The following is a 24,443-nucleotide window of genomic DNA, read 5'->3' on the forward strand; positions in this document are numbered from 1 at the left end:
GAGTCTCGGCGTGCAACACTAGCTACTGGCACAGTTTCCAGAGGGGTTATGGTGAATCATATATTCAACGACAGCTGTATTATGTACAGTACTAAATAGTAATGGAAAACATGATTCCAGTAGAGAAAAACCAAGCCATATAGCTGTCTTTCAGTATGCTTGGTATGCAGTGATATGCTTGATAGAAAATGGTATGTCTAATTTTTGACCATAACTTGAAAAGTAGAGAATGAGAGAGTACTCTTAAAAGCACATACATATACAGCTTGGAAGATGGGACCTACTTGGAAAAGTACAAATCATTGGAATAATGAAGTAATCTTTTAAGCTATTTATATAAGGTTAAGATACTATATAAAATAATTATTTTTATCATATCTGATAAAGCAAGACAAAGGAAAAAAAACTGTTTAAGTTAGATCAGCATTTCCCAAACTGATACTCAAAGGAACATTGTTTCATGAAATGTCAAAATATATGCCTTGAAAAAAATTTTATAGATGAAAGTTTAAGGAATAGTATATCTTAAAAATCTTGGGGGTGGGGTGGGGGGTGGGCAAACCAAAACTTTTTTTTTTTCCAGTAAGTATGACTATTTCTATTTCCAGGAGTGATCTATGTGGGAGAAACAGCTTGGGAAATGCTGAAATTTCTGACTATAAGATATGCTTGGATATATGTATCTGTTTGGATAATTTACTCGTGATCTCTTGGAACAAAGGATCCTTGGATCCAAGGAACTCTGATTTCTAGGAATACTTTGTAAACAAATCAATATACAAATAGGTGAATAATCTGGGAGGCATCCAAACCAAAAGAGCCCCAGATCAGATTTTTACCCAACTAAGTGGTTAGTGTTTGTTTATGACAGTAAACCCCCTCTGACAGCTTCATCACCTCTAACAACGGAGATGGAGTGGATGAACAACTTATTTTTAAAGCTAACAAACAATCAATCATTCTATGACTTAACTGCTTGGAAACTAACTTGTTGCAGAAAGGTGAAATGCTTTATTCTCACAGAAAACTCCACTTCTGGAGTTGCCCCTCAATATGAAAAAACCGGAAGTAAAGCCTGTCATTCTTAAATAACATTTATTATTGTTGCAAAGAAGTCTTCTCCATGAGAACAGTTCTCACATTTATTTAAAGATACAGAAGTTATGGATTATAGATAAGTATGCCCGACTATGATCCTTAATTCAGCAATCTAATATTCACAATGTGTTGGTTGCCATTTAGCTATTTATCCAAACAAACATGCCTTTTAGAAAAAAAAAAAACAAAAAAAAACCACATGTGCCTAGACAGGGTGGAAAAAGAAACGCCAAGGGCTTGCTAAAAAGGAGAAGCCTAAAAAAGATAAAATTCCCACGGCAGTTCTGTTCAACTGTAGTCTGTGAGTGCAGGAATAATGTTCCCGTGGGGAAGCATTATGCCCAGTGGTTTCTCGGTTTGAACGTGGGAAAGCCCTTGAGGTTTTCTGTCGCTGTCAGGAGGAAGCAGGAAACTTTATGGAATCCAGTCGATGTTCAGGCACCGCGCTATGAACGCAAACATGTCTGAGACTTCCTCTATCACTTTGGCTGTGGGCTTCCCCGCCCCGTGGCCCGCCTTGGTGTCTACATGGATAAGCAGGGGGTTGCTTTGCTTCCTGCTGCGGCCTACGATGTACTGAAGGGTGGCAATGAACTTCAGGGAGTGAAGCGGGACCACGCGGTCATCATGGTCAGCAGTGAGGAGCAGCATGGACGGGTACTGGATGTCATCTGCTTCTGGTAACTTCACGTTATGCAATGGAGAGTATCTGAAAGGCAAAAAACGCCTTTGTGAGGCTGAAGAGCAACAGTAGAGTTTTATGGCACAGGGACCTAGGTAGTTAACTAGCAATGAGGACTGCAGTTAACTAGTATGTGAGTGACTACCACAGACTGTGCTTGCATTACCATTTAGGCCATGACTGGCAAGGGCTCCTGGAAACTGGGGAGCTGTGTCATTTACATGGCTCCAACTTTGAAAGACTGTAAGAAGGAAGCTCACAGGTCTGCTGAAACAACCCAAATCACAGGCACGCTTACTGTCTCTTAAGGTGAGTAGTTTCATATTCTCTAGGCTTTTTTTACTGCTACAAAGTGGAGTAATAATTGTCATTAGAACCACACTCAGTGGTTCAAAAAAAGTCCAAGCCTTTCTTTTGTTGAGAAACTTGAAATCCATAGTATACAATAGCTTCCTGCCCCTTTAATAACATCTATAAAGCCTTTATTCCAGGCTCAGTTTTGCAATCTTAGGAAAAGCACATGTCCTCTCCAGGCCTAGTTTCTTTGTAAACCGAGAAACCTGGATGGGCTGCTGAGCCTCTTGCTGGCTCTCAGTCCGGCAGAAAGCAACAGCCTTTGCCAGGGGAGGAGGGCAACTTCTGAAGTACAAGGCAAGTTTCCTGGGTAAGTTAACAAAAAGGGTGTTAAGTATAAAAGTAATGTTGATTTTAACAGTGACTGATAATAGTTGAAATGTCTGGATATTTTTTCTTTACATTTTCCTAATAGGGGTGTCATGTTTTTCAAAGTATTTAATATTAATGAATAAAATCAACTGTTTTAGTAGAGTTTTATTTTGAAGGGTAGGTAAATAGCGAAAACAGTAAAAATTCTGCTCAGTTAACCAACTTGAGGCCAAAACATTCTTGGGCTCAGTTTCTGGGCTTCAGTTTCCCAACAGATAAGATGGAGATCTGTTTTCTGATCTCATTTAAGAGTGTTTTTTGACCAGTCCCATTCTTCCAAATATGGGTTAGTTCTAAAAAGAAACAAGTTTGGAAAACCCTGCCTGTTAATAATAATAATCTCCCCCTTGGAGATTCACATGCAATATTTATACATTATCTGTAGGAAAAAATACATTAGGCTTTATTTATCGCCCAGCCATTCAAACTTGGAGCTCTAGCTCTTTTTTGGGGAAACACCTTTTATTAATTCTGGATGGTGCTCCATGAGGCACAGCCCAGGGGGTGGGGAGGTGTGCTGGGCTTGAGGAGCTCCCTGTAGGACCCTTCCTAGCTAGTGTGGGCTGAGTTCCATGCTCATTTTACCAGCAGCAGGTGAAATGTAGCCCTGTGAGGGCAAGATTTGAAGACTGAAGAAGGAACATCATGGAGAAAAATATTTAGAACTTTTTTTTGTTTTTAAATTAATTTTGAAAGTATTAGGTGTCATCTAATATTCTTTTGCCTTCAATTAACTCAGTATTTTCAAATGAGTTTAAATAGGACTTATTTCTTGAAGAAGGAACATCATGGAGAAAAATATTTAGAACTTTTTTTGTTTTTAAATTAATTTTGAAAGTATTAGGTGTCATCTAATATTCTTTTGCCTTCAATTAACTCAGTATTTTCAAATGAGTTTAAATAGGACTTGTTTCCCTACGTGCAAATTTTCTCTAAGTTAGATATTCCTTCTTCAAATATATAGCTTCTACCAATGTGTGTCAATGAGGCCTGCATGCACTATAAAGTAATAACTTTCATAGTGAACTTTGTTTCCCCTTAAAGTAAAGTATCCAGTTGAAAAAATTCAGTCATTTTAAGTATATTTCAAACTGGAGAGGCTAGCCATAAAAAGCAAACAAAATGAAAGAACAAACTTGAGAAACTTGGCTGTGTGCGGTGGCACGCACCTGTCGTCCAGGTGGCTAAAGTATGAGAATTGCTTGAACCCAGGAGGCGGATGTTGCAGTGAGCTGAGATGGCACCATTGCACTCCAGCCTGGGTGACAGAGCAAGACTCTGTCTCGAAAAAACAAAACTTTAGAAACTAAAGTTATTTTCATCAAAATTTGTAGTTTACTAACAGGAGGAACAGGCTTCTTGTGCCAGTCTGAAAGACACTCCTAAACACTGCTAATTAAAAATAAAATTTAAAAACTCTTACATATGGGGAATGAGGGCCAAAAAGAAGTTTTTTTTTTTTTTTTTTTTTTTTTGAGACAGAGTCTTGCTCTGTCACCCAGGCTGGAGTGCAGTGGCGCAATCTCGGCTCACTGCAAGCTCCGCCTCCTGGGTTCACGCTATTCTCCTGCCTCAGCCTCTCCGAGTAGCTGGGACTACAGGCGCCCGCCACCACGCCTGGCTAATTTCTCGTATTTTTAGTAGAGACGGGGTTTCACCGTGGTCTCGATCTCCTGACCTCATGATCCGCCCGCCTCGGCATCCCAAAGTGCTGGGATCACAAGCGTGAGCCACCGCGCCCGGCCCAGAAAGAAGTTTTAATGTCTGTTTCCTCATTGCTATCAGCATAGCGGCTGCAGGATACAACAGAAGTTGTATAAGATTTCAATAATGCAACTTGCAGTTTTAAACATATGTAGCTATATTGAGCATAAAAGTTTAATTGTACTTGAATATATTCCTTTTTTTTTTTTTTTTTTTTTTGAGACAGGGTCTTGGAATGCAGTGGTATGATCTTGGCTCACTGCAACCTCTGTCCCCTAGGCTCAAGCCATCCTTCCATTTCAGCCTCGCAAGTAGCTGGGACTATAAGCATGCGTCACCATGCCCAGCTAATTATTTGTAGAGACAGTGTTTTACGACATTGCCCATGAAGGACTGGTCTTGAACTCCTAAGCTCAAGTGATCTACCTTGGCCTTCCAAAGTGCTGGGATCACAGGTGTGAGCCACCATACTCAACACCCCCTTCCCCTACTTTTGACCTGCCATTTCAGGAGCATATATTCTTTACTTAATTTAGAAAAGGAAATCCCATATATTGATATAAAGTATAATTATACCTTTTGATTGCTACAGTAACAAATTACCACAAATTTTAGCAGCTTGAAACATCACAGACTTCTTATCTCACAGTTCTGTAAGTCAGCAGTCTGGGTTGGCTCAGCTGGGTTCTCTGCTCTGGGTCTCCCAAGGTCAAAGTCAAGGTGTTGGCTGGTTGGACTCTTACCGGGAAACTGGAAAAAACCTACTTGCAGTCTCGGGATGTTGGCGGAATTCAGTTTTGTGTGGCTGTGGGACTTAGGTCCTGTTTCCTTGATGGCTGTTGGTTAGGGGTTGCTCTCAGGTCCTGGAGGTCCCCCTTCCTCCATCGTCAAAACCAGCAATGGCAGGCTGAATCCTTTACAAGCTTCCAATTTCTCTGACCTCCCTTTCTGCTGCATCCCTGACTCCAGCCAGAGAATGTGCTCAGCCTTTAAGGGTTTATGTGATTTGGGATCCCTCAGAGATAATCCAAAGAGCACCAGATGAATATCCTGCTCCCTCACAGCAAGCAGTATCTAGATAAAAGTGTTTGAATAACCAGGGTAGGAATCTTGGGAGGCCATCTGTAGAATTCTGCCCTACCACATTTTTGTAGTTTGTTGCTTTCGTTAAAGTCTATATGAAATCAAGAAAGACAAGTAGGTGTTCCCATCTCTTCTCCAGTAGATTATATGCAAATGCAAGACACTGACAAAGCTCAAGCACTAATCCTGTTGTGACTGTGTTCAACTTTATATCAAACCACTAACAACATATATATGTCAATAAAACCTTACTTGACAAGCCATTCAAAGTGTTGTTTGCTGTCCGAGCACCCGTAATCAGTGGTCCAAGCGTGGCCGATGGTATATTTATGAAACTTCAGCATATCCATTACTCCAACTTGGGCAATAACACAACCAAAGAGGTCAGGTCTCTGATTTGCACAAGCAGCTAAAAACCCAAGGTAGAAAGAAAAAGGAGGCAGTCTATCATTAAACATCTACATAAACAAAGCAAGGCAATACTTACATGCTTCCAGAGCCCGGGTTGCATTTATCCACAGAGCATAGGAGGAGACCATCAGAAATCACCTGCCCAATAGCCCCAAAGCTCCCCACCCCCTCCCGTATCTGTCAGAGGGGTGGGGATTTTCATCAGTAATAGAGCTTTACTCCCCAAAGTGAACCTTGAAAAGCCTGAAGACTTTCTGGAAACCCTGAATCCCCTCCTCCCATTCCCACTTGCTTTCACAGTGATGAGGGAGATTAAGGGACTTGTTCAAGATCTCAGGACCTGCCCAAGGCAAAATAGGGTCTCTTCGTATGTCATTTATCAGATGCCCAAATATAAATGGTACAGATGGGTTTTGCTCTCCTTATACCACTTTGTGGTCCTATCCACAAAGTAAATCAAGAGCTGCCTACAGATGGTGTATCTGAAAACCCCAAGAGGGCTAACTAGTAAGTACAATGAATAAAATCCAGTACTCACCCACTAAGAGGCCTCCATTTGAACCTCCATTAATAGTCAGCCTCTTGGGAGATGTGTAACCTTCCTTGATCAGATACTCAGCAGCACACTGGAAGTCATCAAAGCAGTTTTGTTTGTTGGCCAAGATACCACCTACAATGTGCCAAAGTGGAAGATAGCTAATTAACAAAACATAAAAATAAGTTTAATGGGAATTCAAATGATTGATAGGGCACAGTTTCAACTACTGATTAACTTAAAAACCATGGGTTAACACTGCATTTAAAAAAAAGCCTCAATTTAAGTTCTGTTATGCACTGTGGAAATATATCATCAATACCACAATGCTAATCCATATGGTGGATCTGTATTTTTCTAAAAGCCTCTAGAACTTAAACGGGAAATGCCCCAAAGGGAACAGATGGTCGGTTATGAGAGAAGTACGATGATGAAAGGATAGAAGCATGGCATCACAAGGAACCTGTATTTTGGGAAGCTGAACTTACAAATATAAAGCAAGACCTGCAGCAGTGTTTAGTCCTCTAGGTCGCACCCAGCACCCGAGCTGGAGCTGGCCGTGGGAGTGCTCGTGCCTCTCTATTCCCTGCGAAGATGGAGGTGGAAGTGCTCTGCAGAGGCATGCTTCCCACCCCACCTCTGCAGGAGTCTGACATGGTCAGTGATGGGGAGAAAGAAATTCCTCAGTCTTGCCCTCGGTTATTAATGGAAAGAGCAGCAGGAATTGGGTGGTGAGGTAGTGCTGCGGCAGAGCATCACATTATGGTTTCTCAATTCCAGAATGAAAGATCTTCAACATTTCCCCAGAGAATCTGGGCTTTATCATCTGCAAATCCTTCCAGTGTATTAAACCAAACAAATTACTTGGAGAAACATTTACAGGGCCATGAAGTATCTATAAGTAAAGGCCAAAAGTCAAAAGCATGTCCTCAAAGGAACAGATGTCTGAAATAACTGCCTTTGAAATGAACAAAGAGCAGACACAGATCTAATTAAATATTTGAGATTAACCACTTCTGCTGAAATTTAATTAAAGATAAAGCAGTGCTACTGAAATGTTTTTCGTATCAAAACAAATGTTATTAAGATTTCAGTTAAGAAATTACCAGTGAATTTAGAACAGGTAGGATTACTTAGTTACTAGGAATAATAATATTTTGGGTATATGACTATATTTTAAAAAGAGCATTAAATTTTAAAGTCAATTAACAGAATGGAATTCAGATTTACCAGTGTATCATATCCTAGGCTATAACTGGAAAAGGTCTATTTCTGGTCCTTTCATCATGGCCTAAATTTTGAGGAAGTTTATAAATCAGTCTAAACATAGTCTACTGTTAGCCTTAGTCAAGCTTGAACCTGCCTAATCCCAAGACCGGAAAACAATTCAGTTCTAACTAATAAAAGAATGAGAGAGCAGACTAGGAGCAAAGTTACTCTTCCCTCTCAGAGCATGTTGGACATCTGATGACCAGAGGGGTTTTCTGGAGAAGAATCCAGTTCTTTCAGGAGAGGATCCCAGGATCAGGGGACCATGAGTAGGGTGTATGGTGCATAAACTACATACAATTTAAATAGGAAATCAGGTGAGTCAAGGGGTTCAGAATTAGCACACATATTTGGGATGCAAATCAAACATATGGTATACAGAAATTTTATCCTTTTATCACTCATCTTTTAATATCAGTTTCACAGTATGATTTTAGTGTAAACTCTAATAGCTCAAAATTATGCAATGAATTCTTTGCAGTTTCAAAGACAGTCACAATCAGTAGTTTCTGGAGATGACACCTGGCAACGGTGGACCAGATGGCCAGACAGGGGCACTCACTTTCACTAAGGTGCACTTGAGGAGTCTGCGGTCAGCCCCTGGGGTGCATGCTGGGGGCCCAGGGGTCAGGCCTAAGCCTTTCCTGCATATGGTACCTAACAGGTACTTATGGAAATCTCTTCACAGGTTTACCCTCATGTTCGCTGATTTGATTTGATGCAAAAAAATCCAGAGCCTCAGGCCTCAGGTTTGGGATGGCATAGGAAACAGAAGAGAGGTACAGATATCTGAAGGGTGGTCTCTGATGCTGAGGAGACCCCTCTCACCTGGAGCTGCTGACCAACCCCAAGCACTGGGGGCCACCCTGGTGTCCTAGTAGGCCTTATTATAAATGATAGCTGACAAGACTGGGGGAAGCACAGAGCTGGTGGAGGTGAAGGTGCTTTTCCACGTCCTCCCTCTCCCAAAGATACAGGACCAAGACAAGTGAAGAACCTCTTCAGACCACTGGTTAGTCTACGAATTCAATTTCAGATACACAAAAGCCTGGGTGAGGGGTGCTCCACATAGAAAGAAATGGAAGAGACGCAGCTTTAAAATACAGACCATCACTCAAAAAAATTGTGACCATCTGGGGTATAAAGTTGGGTATCAGTCAATCAGCTAGAATACATGCTTCAGGAGGCCAGAGACTGGAGATGGAATAAAATTAGAAAAGAAAAATGACTGTTTTTGTGTCTCAAACTAATGCACAATAGAGTCACAGCAGCAATGCTACGAGGATGAGATTCCTCAGCAATGCCGGGAAGATCTGAGAAAACCAGCAGGAGGATGTCCACACTGGGAATAGAAAGCTCCAAAATTGCTCCTTTCTCTTAAGAGAAAATGACCTGCCTTGACATCTGTTTCAAGACAGTCAACTAATGCTAAACTAAAAAAACAAGGCTAACAAGAGACAGAATAAATACCAAAAAGCTCTCCAAGATTCACTCCTGACAGTGATAATTAAAAACACAACCTATGAGTTGTTAAAAAACCCCAAAATAACAGGGAATGCTTCTGAAAAATACGTACTTCATCTATTTATTACAACAAAGGAAAACAAAATGTGAAAAGTGAGTTGTTTTTAAGGGGGGAGTGGTGTCTGTGTCTGATAATATCCTTGTTTTTCATTCGTCTAGCCAAAAAGCTTTCCTGCTCCTAACCCCTTCAGCTCATTCAAACAGGAAGGATCAGCACAACCTTAGCTTTGATTATGTCAGACTTGTGTTTCTGTAGAGAAAACACCTCACCTTTATGCCACGTCTCTCCATATTCGCCACCTCCTCTGATGTTGGCCACTGCCAGGATACCACCCATGTGTCTCACAAAAATAAGCCTGGAAACACTGAGAAGCAGTAAAAACAGTTAACCTTCCATTAACTGCCTAGTGAAGACCATGCTCTCTCGCTCCATCTCAAAAAAGTGTATGCCCAATAACACTCTGAATAATATCATCTAAATAGGAGCTTGACATTTCTTTCATTGCTTGATTAAAGTGAAAAACACATAACTTCCTATTAATACTTAACTGCAAAGCTAATATATGTACATATTTTTTGAGACAGAGTCTTACTCTGTCACCCAGGCTGGAGTGCAGTGACACAATCATGGCTCACTGCAACCTCCACCTTCCAGGTTCAAGTGATCCTTCTGCCTCAGCCTCCTGAGTAGCTGGAATTACAGGTGCGTGCCACCATGCCTTGCTAATTTTTGTATTTTTAGTAGAGATGGGGTTTTGCCAAGTTGGTCAGGCTGGTCTTGAATTCCTGACCTCAAGTGATCTGCCCGCTTGGCCTCCCAAAGTGCTGGGATTACAGGCGTGAACCACTGTGCTCAGGCAAAGCTAATATGTTTTCACGAGCATTCAGTGTCTTATTTTTCTACATTGATAAATATTTCACTACACAATTCATAATACAAACAGAGAAAAAACAAAACACTGCCAGCCCAGGCATGAATGGTGCTGGGCTCACAGGAGGACCTGATAATGGTCCCTTTTATCATTTTTTGAGTAACTTTCTCCAAACTGTTTTAAGTTGGAAAAAAGAAAAAGCTTTTTCTGGAACATGGATTTTTAAACATATTTTCCAGTTCTACAGAAATTTCTATGGTAAATTAGCCAACACAGGGTGTGCAAGAGGTAAAGGAGATCAGGAATAGAGTTCTCAGGGCTGGAGGATATTTTCTCGAGATTAGCAGAAGAAACTACAGCACAAACCCTCTAGGAAAGAGCATTAAGTCCTTTGGAAAATTTGGATTTTGTTTCCCCCTTCTCTTTCCACTGTGACCCTAAAAGTACTGAGTGACATGCTGTTAATTAAAATTAACTGTGCTTTGAGAACTATTTCTGAGAACTGTGTCACTCTTTTAGTAACTGGGGAAACCATGGGCTTCTATAAAGTGAAGGCTCTCAATGGTCTGAATGCTAATTTCCTGAATATTGAGGATGAACAGGAAAAGTCAGATGAATTAGGGTAGATGTATCAGACCGTCCAATCACACCTTATTAGCCAAATTGATGTTTGATCACTTGGTCCTCTCTTCAAGACTTTCATGCATCTCTGATGGTCTCTCCTGAGACTGCTATTAAATGCACTGGGTTCTGGGATGAAAATGGCCCCAGGACTCATCTCTTGGATCCCAACAGGGCAGGCTTAGTAAATGCTTGTTGCCCAAATGAACAAAGACAAGTGGTTTTAGCTACAGTAGATCCACTCGGGAATCAGTGTTGTCTTGATCCTGGCCCACCTGCTGGGACCAAGGGAATGGGGCTCAAGGTGACTCACTGTCCACTGACGAAACACGTGTTCACTGCCCCACACTCGAGCATCACTGTGAGTTAAAACTGAAGCCTGCATTTTAATACTTTGAGTGATATAAGGATTAGGTTAATATAATAAATCCCAACATTTATCGTCTTGCTTTTTTATTTTTTCAAGGGGCAAGGTTGCTCTACCTGAGGCTTGCATTCTTAGACTAATAATCACAAAGAATAATATGGCATGTAATATTAACACATAGATATCAATGTGTTAATGTTACATATTTGTTATTACAATCATAACAAATCTCGTTGCCTGGGAAATTTTGGAAAGAGATGGGAAGTCCCCATGCCTGGAATGTTGCCTGGTATATGGCGCTGTCAATACAGAATGAATGAACAGCAACCGTTATGACACTTTTCTAACTAGTTTCCCTTCATTTACTCATATGATGCCGCATATATCTTTCGAAAATATTGTTCTACATCGTGATTTTACACAAAAACCTCCCATCAGCTCCTTGCTAACAAAAGGATAAATGCAAACTCTTCAGCCAGATATTCGAGGTCCACAATTTCATCATAAATCACTTGAGGGCAGGCAACATATTTCCTACTTTATTAAATCTAAAATAATGAGCTTCTACAGATATTGAGTGCTCAAAACAAAGTACCAGTGTTCTTGTATTCAACTTCAGGACAGATGGTTGAATCTATTCTGAATTTATGTCCTGGTAGTCACCAGTCCATGAATCTCTTCCCAAACAGAAAAGATCCTGGATGAATCTGTGAATCAGATTTCATATGGGGTTCTATTTAGAAGTTGGCTCAAAGCTAGTCTTGCTGGTGGGAAACTCCTTGTTTTTATTAAAAGTGCTCAAAGCAAATTCCATTTTATACTAGCAATGGGATATTAAAATCAAGTTTGCAAATAACAGAGACGACACTTATATGAACAATAGCAAACATATAAATGTAGAATTTTCTCCCTGAACGTAGTTATCTGGGAAATAATCACAGAAACAGCACACAACAGTCTAAAATGGATGATGTAACAGAGTATACAGAAAACATTTATGGCTGAACGTTAAAACAGTCTATTTTAAGACTCTGCTGGTGAAAAATATCATCAGCTAAGAAATCATTCCCTCTGAAGAGAATACCAAAGGTAGTGCAGTGGCAGCAAATGACAAACACTGAAGAAAGGAGCTTTCTTTAAGACCTCGATTAATACTAATCTTCTGTAGTCATGCCGCCATAGCCTCCCCATCCAGTTCCCAAACAACCTATTACACTGAGGACATTTTTGGTTGTTTTTCAAGATTAGCTTGAAATGATCCTTCAATTCCTGGTCAAAATTTCAGAGAGTTAACACATAATCCTGCCCATTTATGAAAACGAGCAGCAAGAATTTTGTAGAACTGTAATTTGAGATGGAGTTTCGTTCTTGTTGCCTAGGCTGGAGCACAGTGGTGTGATCTTGGCTCACTGCAACCTCTGCCTCCTGGGTTCAAGTGATTATTCTCCTGCTTTAGCCTCCCGAGTAGCTGGGATTACAGGCATCCACCACCACGTCCAGCTAATATTTTTGGTATTTTTAGTAGATACGGAGTTTCACCATGTTGGCCAGGCTGGTCTTGAATCCTGACCTCAGGTGATCCGTCTGCCTCAGCCTCCCAAAGTGCTGGGATTATAGGTGTGAACCACCACGCCTGGCCAGTAATGTATTTTAGAAAGTTGATTTAGTAGAGCACTCTGGTTTGTTTCCACTATATGGAAAAGATAAAATACTGGCAATCTGAGTGCGTTCTGAGCTCACCTGTAGTTGGGTGTGATGGATATGTTGAAGCCGCCATAGCCATATAAGAAAGCGGGATGAGAGCCATCCAATTTTATGCCTTTTTTATGCACAATGAACATTGGAATCTTTGTACCATCCTTGCTAGGGTAGAAAATCTAGAACATAAGAAAGCAGAATATAAGATTTAGCATTTACTTAGTAAATACTGCATGCTTTTAAATGGGAAAAATAGTAAATTCTCTCTTCATGATGTACAGTAGCACAGTGAAAACCTTGCACCTTTAAAGGGCTATTTGGTGAAGCATCTTTCAGCTTTTATGGAGACAATGTAGAACAGTTTAAAGAGGCTGCGTATGAAAACAGGGAGACCTGCATTTGAATTCTTATTCCACAACTATCTTGCAGGATGCCCTTCACCCATCGTTTATCCTCTCCCAGCCTCAATTCTGCATCCCCACATGTGGCCATCGTGCCTACCTCTCCGGGCCTTCCCGGGGCACACAGAAAACAGGCTTTTCATTCTCTGCTCCTTCTCATCCCTCTCAGCACTGGGAGGGGCAGATGTGCCATCCTGCCAAGCAACTCAATCTAGTGAGACTTATATTCCAGAAAACAAATTTCATATTCAACTTCCTCTCTAAATGTTGATGCTTAAGACGTCATTTTTCTATGCTGAACTACTAAACAAATGCTAGCAGCAACAAAACTTATTAGCTTAGAAAGTTGATGAGGAAAAACATAGAAATCCTATTATTCCTGATTAAACAAAGACCCTTCTCTCCACTATTGATAATTAAGGTTCATAAAGCCTTCTTGAATCTGGGCTACCTCTGGCAAGTTCAAAGTAAACAACATCTCCTTATCCTTTTGGATAAAGGATTTAAAAAAAGGCATAAGGAAGGGAACATTAAAAGCTAGTCAACTGATAAGCCATAGAATAAATAAGCCACAAAAAGCTGATAATGCTTTTTTTTCCTGAAAGGAAAGCTGTGAATAGCTTTCTCTTTGTGTAAACATGGTGTTTTTACCCCCCAAACAACCCCCGGAAAGTGCTCCAGTTTGGAATCATCTTGTTGACCTTATGTTCCAGTCATGGGCATAAGCCTTTACACTTCATGTGACCTGGAGCCATATTTTATCCATAGCTTTTTAAGGTAGCAGTTCTGTTGCGCAAAGTTGCCACAAAGTCCACATAAATAACCATGGTGGGGGAGGGGCGGAGGGGGAGAGTGGGCAGGGATGCAGATCTGGAGATAGGAGTTATAGGACCATGATAAACGCCTGCAATCTGGTAGCTTTTTGAAACATGCCAAGAAACAGTAATATAAAAAGCATTTGTTTAGGACTCTGAGGAGAAATACTGAGATATACATTTAAATTTGGCATCTGAGGAATCATGGAGAATACACTTCAGAGTTCAAAATTATCAGAGGGGATACAGTTTTATTTAAAGTTATTTAGTGCCAGTTAGCAGCCACCAACAGAGTGTAACTGTGTGGGTAGGTACAAGTAAACATGGAGTAAGAGGAACAAGTTCCAAGGGACTGGCTGGGATTAGTGAGCTAAAATACATAGCCTTCAACTCAAGAGTTAGAATTCAGAGCACTATACCCACAGAGGTAACAGCATCAACGAGCAAGCGAGCAAACCATCTCACATGATGCTACCTTCACTGTTCAAAAAACCGAATTCCCTCCAACTACCCCCAGCTTCTCATCTAGTTTCAAATCCAGGTCCAGCTGAATTCTCCCCAGGCTGACCCCTCCTCATGTACCCTGATCTTCATGCAGCCAGCTGGACTGATACACTCATCATCCCAGCTGACTCTCAGACCCTCCATCGTTCTCAAAGTGCTCTCTTGATGCTTCCTGACAATTCAGCTTCCTCCTCCCATATCACTTTTCTTGCTACCATCTGTAAGATTTCCAGTATCTGAAAGCCAGCCTGCAACTCTCTTATCTGACTCCAGGACAAAGGCATCCTTGGAGAAAATCACTGAAAGCACAAAGTTCTCATTATCCCTGTAGTTGCAGAAACATATCCAAGCTTTAAGTTGGTGTGGATCTAATGCTAAAAACAATATTTTGAAAGCAGTCCAAAATGAAAGGACATTGTGAAGATGACTTAATTGTGGGCAAGAAAACTCCTTACAGGAAGTTTCTTTATTTTAGTCTTGAAATAAACATACAGGCATACCTCGGAGATATATTGATTTTTTGGTTCCAGACAACCACAATAAAGCAAGTGATACAAATTTTTTGGCTTCCCAGTGCATATAAAAGTTATGATTACACTATACTGTAGTCTATTAAGTATGCAATAGCATTGTCTAAAAAATGTGCATGCCTTAATTAAAAAATGCTTTATTGCTAAAAAACCACTAACGGTGATCTGAGACCTCAGCAGGTCATAACCTTCTCTGCTGGTGGAGGGCCTTGCCTTGGTGTGGATGGCTACTGATTCATCAAGGTGATGGCTGCTGAAGGTTGGAGTGACTGTGGCATTTTCTTAAATGAAGATACCAATGAAGTATGCCACACTGATGGACTTTTGCTTTCATGAAGGAGTTCTCTGTGGCAAGCAACGCTGTTTGTGATGGCTAATACTAAGTGTCAACTTGATTAAATTGAGGGATACAAAGTATTAATCCTGGGTGTGTCTCTGTGGGTGTTGCCAAAAGAGATTAACATTTGAGTCAGTGGGCTGGGGAAGACAAATCCACCCTTCATCTGGTGGGCACAATCTAATCAGCTTCTAGTGAATATAAAGCAGGCAGAAAAACATGAAAAGGAGAGACAGGCCTAGCTTCCACCTTACATCTTTCTCCCATGCTGGATGCTTCCTGCCCTCAAACATCGGACTCCAAGTTCTTCAGTTTTGGGACTTGGACTGGCTCTCCTTGCTCCTTAGCTTGCAGACAGCCTATTGTGGGGCCTTGTGATCATAAGTTAATGCTTAATAAACTCCTGTCCTTCTAAGAGAACCCTGCCTAGTACACTGTTTAATAGCATTTTACTCACAGCAGAACTTCTTTCAAAATTGGAGTCAATCCCTTCAAACCCTGCCACTGTTTTATCAATTAAGTTTATGGAATAAACTAAAATCTTTGTTGTCATTTTAACAATGTTCACTGCATCTTCACCAGGAGTAGATTCCATCTCAAGAAACCACTTTATTTGCTCATTCCTAAAAAGCAGCTCCTCATCCATTCAAGTTTTATCATGAGATTTCAGCAGTTCAATCACATATGCAGGCTCCACTTCTAATTCTCGTTCTCTTGCTATTTCCACCACATATGCAGTGACTTCCTCCATTGAAATCTTGAACCCTTCAGAATCATCCATGAGCGTTACAACAATCACTTCTTTCAAACTCCTATTAATGCAGATATTCTGACCTCCTTCCATGAATCATGAATGTTCTTCATGGTATCTAGAATGGTGACTCCATTCTAAAAGGTTTTCAATTTACTTTGCCCAGATCCATCAGAGGAATGTATGGCAACTACAGCCTTACAAAATATATTATTTCTCAAATAATAAGACTTGAAAGCCAGAATTACTCCTTGATCCATGGGCTGCAGAACGGATGTTGTGTTAGCAGGCATGAAAACAACATTCACCTCCTTGTACAGCTCCATCAGAGCTCTCGGGTGACTAGATGTGCCGTCAATAAGCAGTCATATTTTGAAAGGAATCTTTTTTTCTGAGAAGTAGGTCTCAACAGTGGGCCTAAAATCTTGAGTAAACCATGGTGTAAACAGATGTGCTGTCACCCAGCTTTGTGTTCCATTTCTAGAGCACAGAGTAGATTTACCACAATGCTTAAGGGCCCTGGGATTTTTCAGAATGGTAAATGAGCACTGGCTTAGTCCCGAAGAAGAAAGTCTGCCTGTCCCTTGAAGCTTTGAAGCCAGGCACTGACTTCTCTCTAGCTATGGAAGTCTGAGATGATATCTTCTCCCAATATAAGGCTGTTCTGTCTACATTGAAAATCTGTTGTTTAGTGTATCCGCCTTCAACAGTGATCTTAGCTAGATCTTCTGGAGAACTTGCTGCAGCTTCTACATCAGCACTTCCTGCTGCATCTTGCACTTTTATGTTATGCAGACGGCTTCTTTCCTGAAACGTATGGGCCATCCTCTGTTAGCTTCACACTTTTCTTCTGCAGCTTCGCCACCTCTCTTAGTCTTCACAGAATTGAAGAGAGTTACTGCTTTGCTATGGATTTGGCTTTGGCGAATGTTGTAGCTGGTTCGATCTTCTATCCAGACCACTCAAACTTTCCCCATATCAGATACAAGGCAGTTTTGCTTTCTTATCATTCATGTCTTCACTGAAGTAGCACTTTCAATTTTTTCAAGTTATTTTCCTTTGCATTCACAACTTGGTTAACTTGTACTGCGACAGACCAAAAGCTAGCCAGGCCTCTTGCACATTCCTTCCTCACTGAGCTTAAGCCTTTCTGGCTTTGACTTAAAGTGAGATGTGAGAGTCCTCCTTGCATTTTAACATTTAGAAGCCACTGGAGGGTTGTTAATCGCCCTAATTGAGACCCAAGGAGAGGGAGTGAGACAGGAAATGGTCAGTGGAGCAATCAGAACACATACAATATTTATCAATTAAGTTCACAGTCTTATACGGGTGTGGTTCATGGCACCACAAAACAATTACAATAGTAACATCGAAGATCACTGATGAGGGATCTCCATAACAAACATAATAATAATGAAAAGCTTTGAAGTATTTTGAGAATTATCAAAATGTGACACAGAGGCATGAATAAGCACATGTTGTTGAAAAAATGGCACTGACAGACTTGCTTGATTCAAGGTTACCACAAACCTTCAATTTATTAAAAAAAATGCAATTATTTGTGAAGCTCAGTAAAACAAAGTATGCCTGTACATACAATATATACACGTATAAATATCTTATCAAATTCCTCTATGGACACGTGCACACACACAGCAGTATTTTCTGCCATTTCCATTTATGGAATGGTAATTGAGACTAAACCTAAACCTCCCTCTTCAATAAAAGGGCAAATAATCTGAGTCTTTTGATAACTATGGAAGGAATCTATGTAGACATTTTCGAAACAGCCATTCAAAACAGCCTAGGCATTTTCCATCACGTACTTTCTACTTCTTTGATTTAACCAAAACTGGTTTCCTCCTGAAGCCAGTTTTTCCCCCTTTGTATTTTAATGGGTACAAAGAAGCTCCTTCTTTCAAAGCTTTTCTTTAAGAGGCTTTGGGAGTGTTTCCTTTCTCGTTGCCCTGAATTTGCTGGGTCAGGAGAAGAAGCTAACAAACTCCTTGCTTCCATTTGCTTCCCACACTTGGCCAAGAAGCTCCACATCAGAGTCTACACCAGTGGTTTTTGAGCCTTACTGACTGGGCCTACATATCTGTGAAGAAACTGTTAAAAATACAATTTTCCAGGCTTTATCCCCAGAGATTCTGATACGACAGGTCTAGGGCAGAGCCCCCAAACGTGCAGATTTAACACATATCCTACATATTCTGTGGCAGGTGGATCTGGGCTCAAAACACTGGTCAGACCATCTGCTTTTGTCACTTCCTCTTTCCTTACCAATTAATATCAACTAAAACCAGAAGTTTTCCCACAATTCTTCATCATTTTAATACAAGTCTCTATACTTCTCTTTACCTGGGTCTCCTGTGATTTCCCTCAGTGACTTTAACAGTGAAACCTGTCCAGCATCCTCACCTTAGAGATACCTGAATGCCTCGACACCAAGACCTTAGTTTCCACCCTACCCTAGTCGCTGGTTCCTTCCAATGTTTGCTGTGTGTCTATTATGTGCCAGGACCGCACTCAGCCCTGGAGATGTAAAGAAGGCGAGCTGCATAATCCCTGCCCTCATGGGACTTAACAGTCTCCTGAGACAAACCAACAGCACAACATTCACCCATCATCACCTTGGTTATACCCTGGCCCTTAGAGCCTGAATTTCTTCTGCAAAGAACTAGGACAACCCACCTTGTGGCTCCAACCTGCTCTTTTGCCACATCTGTCATTTCCTTACCCCTGGGATATCTGCTTTTATTTTTTTAAAAAACTCTTATGAAGACATTCAGTTCTTTATATTCTCTCAGGCTGTCAGCATCGCTTGGGCTTTCCTTGCCCAGCTTGGGACCTTTGGGCAGCTCTTTAAATGTCACTAAATCCGGAACTCCTCTAATTCTGACCCTAACCCATTGGATTCCTTCTCCTCCCCTGGGCTGCTGGACACTCAGGAAATGGCAACTTGCTTCATTACAAATGAATACTTGATCTCAGCTGGGCTCTGAACTTACGTCTCATGTCTTTTCCTTCCTCAATGTCTTCCATCTTTTCCCACCTAAATCAATTCAAGAGTAGTTTCCAATGTTTTCCTTTTTTTTTTCTTTTGATTTCTGACACCACCATTTGCATCCCTCTCTGCCTCTGGCCTTGCCTAACCCTCACAGGGTCTATCTGCTTGTAGCTCCTGGTAAAGCTTCTGCTAACTTCATTCAGCCTCTGCAACCCCAGAGAAAGGAGGATCGCCCTGTCTTGATTCCATTCCTTACTGCCTCCACTACTACTGTGCTCTTTTAATTATTACAGCTTTTGTTTTTTGTATTTTTCCCTTTCTTTGGCGTACAGATAGAGTAAAATTTCTCCTATCATAGCCAACAAAACCTTATGTATCACCCTGTCTGCCTCTTAAGCTACATCTCCATCCTCCTAATCATTAATCCCGAGTACCCCATACTCACAGCTCACCACTTTCCCATCCCATTGATTCCCATCCCCATCCCTGCTCTTTCAAAGGTCATCAATGAACGTTTCTGTCTTTCTCATTGCCTCTCCATCCCTGCCTCTACCCTGTTGGTGTATGTCCTTCCCAACATTTTCATGAGTGCATAGAGACACACCTATTTACATGTTCAAATACACATAGGAGTTATTATTATATAGTGAGAAATGGAATCGGGCTAATATTGGGGCTATGATTCATTCTCCCTCCTCTTCACTTAGCAATTTATCATGGAATTCTTTTCAGAGTAAAACACCCAGATTTATCTCATTTAAAAAATGGCTGCCTAATATTTCATTCTACGGATGCACACACATTTAACCATTTTCTCATTGATATTTAGGCTATTCTTTATGTTCTGTGATTGGTAATGATGGAATAAATCCCTTTTAGATACATCTGGTATTCTCATGGTATGATTTATGTATGATATATTCTTAGACATGAGACTGCTAAATCGAAGTATACATGCACTCAAAAATTCAATAAATTTGGACCAAATATTCTCCAAAGAGGACTTAACAACTTAGGTACCCAGTGACAATGTTTGCCTAAGTGTCCATGCCTCATTAGCAGTGGATGTTAAAATGGATTTTAATTTTTACTAGTGTAATAGGCAAACACTGCCATTTCCTTACTGTATTTTTTTTATTAGCAAACATTTTCATAGTCATGTTATATTTTGTCCTTGGAGAACAAAGTATATCTGCTCTTGTATTCTGTTACTTCTCCTTTCTGATTACAGAAATTTATCTTACATTGAAGGGTAGTAACCTTTTTTCTATCATGATTTGTTTATATTTTGTCCCAGTACACCAATAGTTTTTTTTTTTAACTTTCTCTGTGGTGTCTTGAGGTGCAAGAAGGTGTTAATATTTATGTACCCAAATATCTGTTTTTCCTTTTTAGCTTCCTCTCTTATAAAACATTCTCTACTCCAAGTTATAAAAATATTTGTCTATAATTTCATCTTGATTTTTTACATTTATATTTTATGTTTACATATGGTCTGGGATCTAACTACTTTTCCCCAAATGGCCAACTATTATACACCATTTATTGGAGAATCTGTTCTTTTTCTTTCATTGTTCAGAAATGACATTTTTGAATGGTTCCTTTCCAGGTCTCATCCCTTTCAATCCCTATATGGCAACTGCTTCTTTGGCTTCCTGGGTGGAGTATTTCTCTGGTTCTTTTTCATTCCTTGTAATCTTTTTCAACCTTCCTAACTGATCCATTATTGCCTCTTCTTCCTTCTGTTTTGCAATTTTCTATACTTGGCTGTCTCTTTTCTCTTTTCAAATTCCCTCTTTGCCATCTCAGCTCCAACAATCTGCTCTATGCAAAGGACCTCCATGTCCATATCTGCAGGCCTATAGCCAGACATTCTGGAAGTCACCTGTGAGGAGCTGGTTAAGAAGCCCATCAAGTTGCCTAGGCTATGGGGGTTCATGATCTCATGTGGCAGATGGCCTGTTCACATCTCCATATCAACGTGCCCAGATACACCTGTGTACATGCTCCTCCACGGGCCTCTTACTTGGGCTAATAGCAACACTCTCTTCTCAGCCACCCTACTTTCAACCCTCAGGACCATCTTGTGCCAAGGCCCCCTACACCCAGGCACCCATTTGGTCATTTGGTTTCACAAGCAAGTGTCTTCTCTGTCATTTATACAGGCAAACCAGCTCAGAGCTCTCTACTTCACTAGCATCATGACCAACCAGTCTCCCTGACTCCTCTCATCGGCTACAGTGGAGTTGTGGTAGGAATATTAGAACCTTAAACTATTATTAGTAACATATAAAATGTCATTTACACATATATATAAGAGCCATTAGTGCTTGATAAGTAGACAGTTGCCAAAGCTTAAATGCATGTGTTGTTTCTTTACTTGGTAGTTTATTGCTACCACAGTACTCAGGTTCAAGTTAAACAAAATTACTTCCTTTTCCTTTTTCCCATACTGTAACCAATGAGAGAGCTGATAATACATCTCCATTCTTTCTGAGTGTCCACTGTGCACACAGTTCTGTACTGGGATGCCAAAGCTTTTATGGGACCCTCAACGGACAGGAAAACAAAGTGCTCACATGGGATCTAACAGATGCCCACTTGAGTAATAGGAAAAGTCTGTCTGTCTTCCAGGGCTAACAGCTCATCATGTGAGGCAGACAGAGCCCTGTCTTCCTTCTTCTTGTCAACAGCAGAGTAAATGAGTTGTACGATAGATCCAGTTCAACAAGGAGCCTGGACCTGGCACCCCCTTTCACCTTAACAGACTACAAGCACCACCAAAGAATCCACAATGAACAGATAGATTGTCTTTGGAAGCACGGGTAAGATCTCATAAGCGGCACTATCTTAGAGTACATTGATATGAAGCCTTCATGAGGGACACAGAAAATAAAACCAAACATTACGACAGTGATTCAAACCCACAGTTAGTTCTAAGCATTAGTGAGCCAGCCAGCAGCTGACCGAAGTTACATGCTAAATTAAGAAAGCTTCTTTCCTTAATTTCATTTTCTTCTTCTTTAAATGTTAGACTCTGTTGGCATCTTGGGCAGCTGGAGACGGTGGCCCCAGCCCCTGTTGTGAAGAAGCAGACAGCCAAGGTGATGAATCACCTGAGAGAGACCCAAGAATATTGGCACTTGCAGGACATCTGGCCCCAAGAGACCTCACCTGCTTTGTCAAGTGGCCCTGCTACATCAAGCTGCGGTGACAAAGGGCTGTCCTCTAAACATGGCTGAAAGTGCCTTCGTGAGGAACCAGTTCGTCCTGGCCTTGGGCAGCAAAACAGCACTCAGCTGCCTAGGCTGGCCCACAGGTACTGACCAGAGACAGAGCAAGAGAAGAACTGATGGCTGCTGGCCCGGGCTGAGAAGAAAGCTGCCGGCAAAGGGGAGGTCCCCACTGGAGACCATCTGTCCTTGGTGCAGGGGTTAACACTGTTGCTACCTTGCGGGAGAACAAGGTGGCTCAACTGGTGGTGATTGCTCACGACATGGATCCTTTCCAGCAGGCTGTCTTCCCATCTGCCCTGTATCATGAGAGGGGGTTCCCTACCACATCATCAAAGGAACAGCCAGACTGGGACATCTAGTCCACAGGGAGACCTGCACCAGTGTTGCCTGCACACAGGTTAACCGGGAAGACAAAGGAGCTCTGGCTAAGCTGGTGGAAGCTACCAGGACCAGTTACAATAATGGGTATGCTAAGATCACTGTCACCGGGGAGGCAACGTCTGGGGTCATAAATCTGAGGCTTGCATTGCCAAATGGCAAAAGGCAGAGGTCAAAGACTTGCCACTAAACTGGGTTAAATAAATACTGCTGAGTTTCTGTACTTAATAAAAATTCTTCAAAAAAATAAAAAAAGTAAACTCTTCATTGTGGAGACGCACAGCAGCATAACAGTATTATTCCACATCCCAAACCAATAACATTAAGCACCACAAGGCTGTAAGGAACCACACCCTTCATGAAGCCCACACTGATTCTTGATAGAGGGCTGAGAACGGTATTTTCTGAGTAGCCACAAGACTGTGCCACCTGGTAAACAAAAGCTGGTGTCAGTTCTTTCTCAGCCCTGAGGATATAAGATAATAATAGTAAATTCCGGGACTTTAAAATGTTTCAGATATAAGGAGAGGTTGTCACTCCAGGCTCTCATCCAGCTAGCAGTCCTCTCTTATTTTACAAATGACAAAATAAGATTCAAGAAGATAAAGATACCTGCCAAGGGTTGGGTGCGGTGGCTCATGCCTGCAATCCCAGAACTTTGGGAGGCCAAGACTGGCAGATCACTTGAGGACAGGAGTTCAAAACCAGCCTGGCCATCATGGCAAAACCCCATCTCTACTAAAAATACAAAACTTAGCCAGGCATGGTGGAGGACACTTGTAGTCCCAGCTATTCAGGAGGCTGAGGCATGAGAATCTCTTGAACCCAGGAGGCAGAAGTTGCAGTGAGCCGAGATTGCGTCATTACACTCCAGCCTGGGCAACAGAGCCAGACTCTGTCTTTAAAAAAAAAAAAAGATACCCACCAAGGCAACACTGCCAGCTTATGGCAAATTACTACCAAGGTCTCCCAAGTCCCTGTTTCAGTGTTTTTTTCCTACTATATCACAAAGTAATTAACTTCAAGTTATTACTTCCTTGTAAATATCTTTATTGGGTGCAATTATGCAAAATGTTGAAAGTGTTAGAGCCTTTGGCATAGATTTAACACATTCATTTCTTCTTCCCCAAGACAATGACCACCCATCTCTAGGGAATCCAGGGGACAAATATTCTGCCAGAGATGCTACCCTTATTTGCTTTTCTGTTTTTTTTTGAGATGGAATCTCACTTTGTTGCCCAGGCTGGAGTGAAGTGGCATGATCTCAGCTCACTGCAGCCTCTGCCTCCTAGGTTCAAGTGATTCTCCTGCCTCAGCCTCCTGAGTAGCTGAGAATACAGGTGAGCACTTTGGTATTTTTAGTAGAGATAGGGTTTCACTATGTTGGCCAGGATGGTCTTGATCTCTTGACTTTCAGTGATCTGCCCATCTCAACCTCCCAAAGTGCTGGGATTACAGGCGTGAGCCACCGCGCCTAGACTGTTTTTGTTATTTTCTTAAAAAGGAGACTCATTCAAGTATTTCAAAAGTGATATTCCAGATACAAGAGTGGCTGCTGTTGCTATTTTAGCAAAATGAGTCAGCTTAGAAAGATGATCCTTCCCCACACAGTCATTAGTGTTACCATCTTGAAGACAGATTATTAAAACAATAAAAATCCCACTATATCTTGCCATGGCCATTCTACTAAAAAAATTCAATTTCATAGTATTTTTTTAAGGCTTAACAGACACAATTCATTTCACAAATAAAAAAATGCTTGAGCAAATCATAAAGCTATCCCAACTTTTTAAGTAATCAATTAAATTTAAAGCAGCTTCTGATTTTGCACATTTAAAACCATATTCTAAGAATAACTGTTTAACAGATAAGAACTCACAGATCCTTGAGC

At 41.1% G+C, this 24,443-nt stretch overlaps 1 protein-coding gene across 1 annotated transcript in view; it reads right to left on the reverse strand.

Moving 5' to 3' along the window:
* Positions 1–1,078: 1,078 nt before the first annotated feature.
* The window catches only part of PREP (prolyl endopeptidase), a 130,985-nt gene continuing 107,620 nt past the window's right edge, over positions 1,079–24,443 (reverse strand). Inside the window, exons 11-15 of the mRNA XM_055260125.2 lie at positions 12,633–12,769; positions 9,303–9,397; positions 6,243–6,374; positions 5,546–5,702; positions 1,079–1,807 (exon numbers count right to left, since the gene is read on the reverse strand). Of these exons, the coding sequence (XP_055116100.2) occupies positions 1,513–1,807; positions 5,546–5,702; positions 6,243–6,374; positions 9,303–9,397; positions 12,633–12,769 (816 nt within the window). The 3' untranslated portion in view covers positions 1,079–1,512. The remainder of the gene's footprint in view (positions 1,808–5,545; positions 5,703–6,242; positions 6,375–9,302; positions 9,398–12,632; positions 12,770–24,443) is intronic.

Source organism: Symphalangus syndactylus, chromosome 2 (assembly GCF_028878055.3).
Source record: "Symphalangus syndactylus isolate Jambi chromosome 2, NHGRI_mSymSyn1-v2.1_pri, whole genome shotgun sequence".
Taxonomy (NCBI): Eukaryota; Metazoa; Chordata; class Mammalia; order Primates; family Hylobatidae; genus Symphalangus; species Symphalangus syndactylus.